The 8,528-nt window shown below is 42.6% G+C and overlaps 1 protein-coding gene across 2 annotated transcripts in view; it reads right to left on the bottom strand.

Moving 5' to 3' along the window:
- Window positions 1-254: 254 nt before the first annotated feature.
- The window catches only part of LOC132974897 (NACHT, LRR and PYD domains-containing protein 3-like), a 147,459-nt gene continuing 139,185 nt past the window's right edge, over window positions 255-8,528 (bottom strand). Inside the window, exons 6-12 of one of the 2 annotated variants that reach the window (XM_061039212.1) lie at window positions 8,162-8,528; window positions 7,887-8,060; window positions 7,618-7,791; window positions 6,880-7,047; window positions 6,713-6,759; window positions 2,190-2,389; window positions 255-2,144 (exon numbers count right to left, since the gene is read on the bottom strand). The exon at window positions 8,162-8,528 is cut by the window's right edge and continues 1,434 nt beyond it. In XM_061039212.1, coding sequence (XP_060895195.1) covers window positions 1,746-2,144; window positions 2,190-2,389; window positions 6,713-6,759; window positions 6,880-7,047; window positions 7,618-7,791; window positions 7,887-8,060; window positions 8,162-8,528 — 1,529 coding nt within the window. In that variant the 3' untranslated portion in view covers window positions 255-1,745. Of the gene's footprint in view, window positions 2,390-6,712; window positions 6,760-6,879; window positions 7,048-7,617; window positions 7,792-7,886; window positions 8,061-8,161 lie in introns of both variants that reach the window. The other variant, XM_061039209.1, reaches the window with a different exon arrangement.

The raw sequence follows: 8,528 nt of genomic DNA, 5'->3' as shown, positions 1-8,528 counted from the left end.
TTGCTGCTTCACTGCTTTTTATACATTTTCAGCTAAGAGGAAAATGATTCTTCGATTAGGCTTGGCGCTATCCAATTACCACGGTAACCTGACTCATTATCAATCTTAAAACTTTTCTTATTTGCAGTGAAAGTAACTGCTTTCATTTATCAATATTTCACCTCCAAGCAGACCCTTATTCTAAAAGACTGAGCACATTGGTTTGGGTTAGGCCACGATAGTAAAAGAGTTCAAAGAGGAGACTTTAATGCAGCGAGGTTACAACTGTTTATTGTGTGTGGTTCTGAAAAGCAAGGAAAATATCTATGAACAAAATTCTTCCCATATACATTCATATTATAATTGTAAAGTAATCTGGGGAAGCAGTTTTCCACTTATACAATGTTAACCAATGCTTCTTTTAGCATCCTTATCTTCCTTTTTCCCATTTTAACACCAAACAAAACAAATCAGAATTTAAGTTAATATAACCATTAAATTAATCTGAATTTTACTATCTATTCAGTTCTTTATCTTTTGTTTACAATTTAAACAAACCAGTTAAATATGTTCAATATTAATTATTATTCACCCTTCTAATTTAATTGTTTCATGTGAACACTATAAAACCAGAATGCAGAGTGCATCACTATGAAATAAACAGCCTACATTAAATACATGTCACCATTCAAACATTCTGAACACATAATTACCAAAGAACACAGCACACTTACCAAAGGTATCTCTGCTGTCTTCCTTTCATTGAATTCAGCCTGAAAGTGTCTCAGCCTCTCACCTCACTCCTGCTCTCACACACACCGCTGACACTCCTGTCTGTCAGTTAGAGCCACTCAGCAGGTTTACACACCTGGCTCACAAAGGTTACCTGATTTCCTGACCTACTCAGTGCTGCTCTCCAGTGTTCAATACAAACTTTAAATAAGGGCTGACAACAGAGATAACCTGATAAGTAATAATAAAGCTGATTAACCTTCAAACACAAAGTAAATAAAAGCACATTAATATTTAAATATTTAATACTTCCAGTATTTGGAAGTGAACATTTTTGTCCTTAATGACTTAAGAGGGTAGTAAATTAAACTGATGCCTGAGGGTTTAAAGTGTGTCTTATACAGCAGATTTGATGGTAATAACAGCTTATTTCAAGGACCTTCATATAAAGTGTTACCCAAGAAGAACTTAGACTGAGGTTCTGTCTGTGTTTAAACAGATGTCATGAAACACTTTAACCAGAGCTGTCTCAGTGCTGCGGTTTGGTCCAAAACCTGACTGGAAGACATCCAAACAGTCTTTCAATATCAAGAAGTTATTTAACTTCTGAAACACAGCTTTGTCTATCATTTGACCTAACAGAGGAAGATTTGATATAGGCCTGTAATTATTCATTATTGTCTAGATTGTTCTTTTCTAGTAGTGACTTGATGACTGCTGTTTTCAGGGCCTGTGGGAAGACACCTGAGAGACAAGTTTACACTTTGTAACAGATCTGGAGCCATGACTCCTCCTCCTGCTGCCAATATCAAGACAGCAGGAGGAGGAATTTAATTGTTTAATTGTCACTTGTTTTTTATTGGTGAGATCAGAACAATACAGACATTACAGAAGGGGGTCCATTGTTTTTCTGTAATGTAGAACATTTAACCCCCATTACCACCCCCACCCCCCATTATCACGCCCCCCACCCATGAAACAGACCAGCTGGACAGAGTGAACAGAGTCAGCTGATCTTCAGTCAGCAGTGTTTCTCAGACCGACAGACGACACAGAGACACTGAAGAACCAGGAGACCAGAACCCAAACCCAAACCCAGGATAGAGAGGTTCAGTGAAGGTGGTGTTGAAGGTGTGGAGGTGGATCAGTGTGTCAGAGGAGACTCTGTAGAAGGACAGAGAGCCAGCAGGACAGTCCACATACACTGCTACTCTGTTAGAGACAGAGGAGGAGGAGGAGGAGGAGGAGGAGGAGGAGGAGGAAGAGGAAGAGGAGGAGGAGGAGGAGGAGATCTCTGTTACTCTGTTATTGTGTCTGACAGAGTAACCTTCATCAGAGCAGCTCAGACTCCAGGACTGATCATTAATTCCAAACAAACATTCATCACTGTCTCCTCTCATTCTGATTCCTCTGTAACTCACTGATACATCAACCTTTCCTCTCCTTCTGATTCTTCTGTAACTCACTGATACATCAACCTTTCCTCTCCACTCGACCTCCCAGTAACAGCAACCAGTCAGACCAGTCCTACACAGCAGCTGAGGACACCAGTATTCAAATCTGTCTAGATGATCAGGATATGACTGAAGCTCCTCCACACGTGTCACCTTCCTGTTGTTGTCAGACAGTTTCAGGATTCTGTTCACTGTGTTTGTGTCCAGTTCCAGCTCACAGGCATCTGATGGAGAGAACGAGACACAACACAGCTGCAGGTTATCATCTGTTCATTCATCAACAACTTTACTGACACTTACTGATAGGGGTGTAAAGGTACACGTACTCGGACCGGACCGTTTCGGTACAGGACTGATCCGAGTACGCGCGGAACAAAAGTGCTTTAATCTGTGTTCCCACACGGACCGCAAAGCGGAAGCACACCTCAGGGTGGAGGAAGGCTGCGGCCGCTGATATGGGACACAGCTTTTAGTTAGTAACTTGTAAAAAAGTTCAAACATAAACCGTGCAAACTGTGCAGATTACTAGTTCCTCGAGTCCTGTTGGTCTGGACAGTTGCATATAACCGGGATGGAGTTCTTTTTACGGACTTACTCTTAAGTTTCGTTTTCATTTTCAGTGATGATCCCGCTCAAACTAAGAGCAAAAGGGGAGGAGGAGACGCGTCTGTGTGGGAGAATAACCTGCAGCATGATAGGATGAACATCCTCCCTCCCCATTCCCACAATAATGGACAAAGAGACGTTGACAAGACGAGAGTAGTGGGCCGTCGTTGTTCAGCGGACATCGGGTACGTCACAGGCAACACGTCCAACTTATTAAAGCACTTGAAAAGGCACCACGCGAACGTAAACATCACTGTAACTAGGAACAAACAGACAGCCTTTTGCTAGTAATTCTAAACGGGCCAAAGCCATAAAAAATGCCATTGAAGTTCTTATATCGACAGAGGGAAATATTAATAGTTCTGAAACTACACTGTCCCAGATGTGATTAGGTTTATTATGTGCTCAAAGGGCATTCAAAAAAGTGTTGGCTTAGTAAACTAAAAGGTGTCAGTGTAATTTAAAATAAATACTTTTACATATAGGCTATATTAATGACTTCATTTCATTCTAAAATACTTTATTTCATTCATATCTTTTATTTATTGGAGACTCTTTTGGTTGAAGGAAGCAGCATAAGTTTATTTTATGTTTAATTTAAAATGTTATTAAAAAGTAACCTGAGCAGGTGTACAATCTGAACTGTCGATGCTGCACTTAGTCCAATGTGTAAAAGGGAAATTATAAATGTTCCTAATAAAGAAAAAAAAACGTTACTGTAGTGAAAATGTACCAAACCAAAGCTTCAAAACTGAAATGTTTGTGTACCGTTACACCCCTACTTACTGAGAGTCAATCAAACTTACAGTTCATATTCAGCACTGAATGATGTTTGACAGCACTGAAATGTAATAATCCACTTCTAATCAAGTTCAAATGGAGTTACCATGGCAGCCAGGATGAATGGAGATCCAAATCAACAAACACATGCAGTGAATAAAGTCTGACTAATCAAAGTGCAGCACAAAGAATCTCTGAACCATCTGCTGTCTCCAACTGTTCTGTCCTCAGAGGTCACATTCAGCACAAACAGGAGCCTCATTTCCACTTTCACTGTCACACACAATGTGATGGCAGCAGGAGTGTGCCACGTCCCTTTGTCCTGTCTAACTAGTTTTAAACTGTGTTTCTGAAGTCATGGAGACCATTTCTTTTCCATCAATCTAGGCTCTACAACATACATGTTTTTGTTTTAATTGAAATTTAACTGGATGAACAGATCGAAATCTGAAGAAACAGATGACAACTCAGTCCTTGTGAGTTTTTCCCTGCTTGTCTAAGGCGTAGGCCACGCCGTCCCATCCTCACCTGTCCACCTGGCCGCTGCAGGTACTAGCTTTCTTACTAGCCTGTCTCTGCCGGCCTGCAGCTGACTTGTGTATTGTTGTTGGATGTTCCTGCTGGCCTGTGCTATGGTGATCGTGGACTTTACTGTGTGCCTTACTGTCTGCACAGCCAGAAGACGAGGAGGAGAGCTGGTCTCTAAAGATATTCTGTTACTATTTCATCACTGAATTCACGTCTGGATGTTTTTGAGGAGAGAACTTGATGTTGACGATCAGCTGTTAGCGCTAGCCGCCGATCAGCTGTTAGCTTCTCGCACAGCTATCAGGATATCCTCACCAGTCTGTGATCACTGGACCCTCGCCTGCCTTATTGGTGGACCGTCCTTCTTCGTCGGCCACGTCGGCTCCCTACCTGGCTTGGACCCGTCGCCCTGCGGCCCACCACCTGTTGGCTGCCGCTTCCCCCCTACTCTGGCTCGGCTGCTGGCGGCGAAGAGGCCTGCCTGACAACCAGACTGCCGGCTGCTGCTCTCCTGCTCAGATTGTGTCCAGACGGGTCCCCCGTCTGCCACAAAATTGGTCCTTTCCTTATCCTGGGTTGGCTCTCATTCCTGCGGTTTTCCTGACCCCGGCTGGCGCCCGGTAGCTTGCGGCTTTCAGCCTGCGGCTAGCAGCTGCTCTCCCTGCTGCGGACATGGTACTACTAACATACTCCGCTCTGCAACTCCGGAATCTCGCCTGTCACTTCTCTCCAGACAACCTTGCTTCCATTAAATCTTTCGGACTCCTGCGCCGTCCTCACTACGTGCATAGGGCTGCCCGATGCAAGTTTGTTTACACTGACCATGCTATCCCCACTGTAGTGTCTGACCGGCACCATCATCACAACAAATCACACGAGCACACCAGAAACCTGATACCTGTTGTTGTGTGTGTTGACAGAACCACTCCTCTCTCCCCCTCTGCTCCAGAATACACCACCGCCTCATTTATGCTGCAGAATGCTCGCTCCCTTAACAACAAAGCAAACCTATTTCACTAAATATCAAACTTTACTGACAGATCCACGTCATCAGAATCATTCAAACCGATGGTTTTATTTAGGCTATAATCGCGCATGTAGTGAGCTGTTTCCAATAAGTAACTTTCATTATGACAATATATAAACATAAAATAAAATAAAAAAATAAAAGTCCTCCACATACATATTGTATCAGTGACGTCTCGCCTTCATTATCCCGGACGGACCTCAGAGGACCGGACTTATACACTTATGTAATCACTGATGTAGAGTTAAACATTAGACTAACACAAAGACCATAGAGCCTCCAGTTTTCATTAATATATTTCAATATCTTGCATTTATCATCAATTGTGATTTTTAGTTTTAATAAAGAGTGCACAGAGACATGGCGATGGCTTCACACATTTCACCTCCTCCATACTCAGCACATCTTCATCAGTTGCATGTATTTATTCTGTAGATAATTATAGTGTGGACATTAAGTCGGGGAATCTCTGACACGATCATTAAGCCATATATTTGATCATAATTAGTCACAGTGCAGACGGAGATGCCCACGAAAATATGTGGCCAACAATTAAAAGTTTTTGTTCGTTGATCAAACCTTTGATTAATAATATGATAGAGTGAGGGAGAAAGCTGACTGACGTGTCCTCTCTGCCACTATATGAAGAAATCAGTGTGGGTCCTGTAAACATGTAAACATTGCAGATATACTCGTGCGTAATGATGAACGGTGGATGTTTTGGCACATAGGACAGCGTGAATGCAGCAGCGACATGGTGTCATTCTCTGAATTGTCTTCAGTTTGTGATCCTCCTGCTGCAGCAAACTACCGATATGTCCATTTTATCCTTCACTTCATTCACAAGTTCCTCTGTTTCTGAGTCAGAAAGTTTCGTTTCTTCGTCTAAACTTCCGTTTTCGCGATCCAGCGCTGGAAACCTTTGATCTGCCCCCTCGTTTGTATGCATTTTCATTCACGAGCTGCTTTGCATTGACCGTTTATGGTTGAATGTGAGCATGTAGAAGGCGGAACATGGGACTAATCTACGTGTGCACATTTCCAGGTGGATCGTGATTTATAAAGGGAACATTGCGTGCAGGTGTGCGTACAAACGGTTTTATAAATCTGAATCATTTTGTGCGCACGCCATTTCCGGGTTTTTGGCGCACGTACATTTTTATGTATGAATTTTACACACTCTTTTATAAATGAGACCCCTGGTCATTTTTTAAAACCTCCTCAAACACCAGCTGTTCAGCAAAGCATTCAGCCTCATCTAACACTCCCCTCAGCTGATCACCCACTCCCTTTCTCCTTCATTTGTTTGTCTAGTGTTTCTATCCTCTCTCTTCTCTGTTTGTGTTTTTCTATTCCTCTCTTGTTGTCTCCCATTACGCCCCCCCCCCCCCCACACACACACACACACACACTTTGTAAAGCATCCTTGGGTTTCATGAAAGGCGCTGTATAAATCTAATTTATTGTTATTAACTTCTCCGAGAGAAATAAACAGATCCTTGATTCACAAGCCATAGTCTCTGTCTGATTGTTCAAGAGCATTTACTCTTCTACACTCCAACACGTGCTGCTGTGTTCTGATGAAGAGAAATGAAAACACACTCACACTTCCTCAGACCAGGCTTCAGTCTGTGCAGTCCACTATGGTCCAACCTGGAGGAAGAAAGCAGATCAGAATCTATTTCATACATCTTCATTTAAATCCAGCATCAGACAAGAAGCAGAGTTCATCATTCAGAAACAGTGAGGCAGCTTCTGTGTGTCTGTCTGTACCTCAGTGTCTCCAGTCTGCAGTGTGGATCCTCCAGTCGAGCAGACAGCAGCTTCTCTCCTCGTTGTCCTGGATGGTTGTAGCTCAGGTCCAGATCTCGCAGGGGGGAGGAGCTTAGAGCTGAGGCCAGAGACGCACAACCTTCTCCTGTGATCAGACAACCTGACAGACTACACACACACACACACACACACACACACACACACACACACACACACACACACACACACACACACACACACACACACACACACACACACAATATGCTTAACATCCATTGGTCCATTCTTCACTGTTTTACCAGTAACATCCTGTCATAACCATGCAGCTGAACAGAATAGACTTCATAATCTGATACTAATCAATATTTACTCTGGTGACAAATAGTGATGGTAAGACAGATCATGAGATAAACACACAGACTGTTTTGACGTCAGCAGTGATGTAGAAACAGTTCTGAACTGTTTCATCTGAAAAAAAGATTATTTAGTTCTTTATGTTCCAAACTTTATCCATGGTTTGTTTGTTGGTGGGGAAAGAACTTCATATTTAACTTTCTTTATTCCAGTCCAGTTTCCTCAGACTAAAAGACTGAGAGCTATAGAACCAGCTCAGAGCTTTACAGCTTTAATGTGGAAACATACAGTAAAACTTTAAACCACCACCAAGGTCCATTTAATAAATGATTCATCAAGAAAACGTGATCTTAGATGAATAATCTGGATAAGATGCACACTAACCTGAGAGTGTCCAGTCTACAGAGTGGACTCTTTAATCCAGTAGACAGCAGCTTCACTCCTGAATCCTGCAGGTTGTTGTTGCTCAGGTCCAGCTCTCTCAGACTAGAGGACTGGGAGCTGAGGACTGAGGACAGAGCTTCACAGCTTCTGTCTGAGAGGTTACAGACACTCAGCCTGAAGAGAATATGTTTGGTAAGTTAATCAATATATCAAATAAACTAAGTACATTTAAGCTTATTGGGTAAACTTTCACATGAATAAGTCCTTACCTGAGTGTTTCCAGTGAACAGTGTAGAGTCTTTAATCCAGTAGACAGCAGCTTCACTCCTGAATCATGCAGGTTGTTGTTGCTCAGGTCCAGCTCTCTCAGACTAGAGGACTGGGAGCTGAGGACTGAGGACAGAGCTTCACAGCTTCTCTCTGAGAGGTTACAACCACTCAGCCTGAAGAGGATTCAGAAGAACACAAATCAATTACAAACTATAGTTGTTATTTGTGAATGAAGAGAACTACATTTAACCTGGATAGTTATGTGAGCACGTACAGAGCTTTGTTTGAAGCTTTGATCACAGGCAGCAGCCTCAGAAGAGCCTCCTCTGAAGCAGAGTATTTCTTCAGGTCAAACACGTCCAGATCTTTTTCTGATGACAGTAAGATGAAGACCAGAGCTGACCACTGAGCAGGAGACAGTTTATCTGTGGAGAGACGTCCTGATCTCAGGGACTGTTGGATCTCCTCCACTAGAGAACGATCATTCAGTTCATTCAGACAGTGGAACAGATTGATGCTTTTCTCTGCAGACAGATCCTCACTGATCTTCTCCTTGATGTACTTGACTGTTTTCTGATTGGTCTTTGAGCCACTTCCTGTGTGTGTCAGCAGACCTCGTATGAGATTCTGATTGGTCTCTA

This window comes from Labrus mixtus, chromosome 5 (genome assembly GCF_963584025.1).
Source record: "Labrus mixtus chromosome 5, fLabMix1.1, whole genome shotgun sequence".
Lineage (NCBI taxonomy): Eukaryota > Metazoa > Chordata > Actinopteri > Labriformes > Labridae > Labrus > Labrus mixtus.
This window is presented reverse-complemented; position numbering and strand designations above follow the sequence as displayed.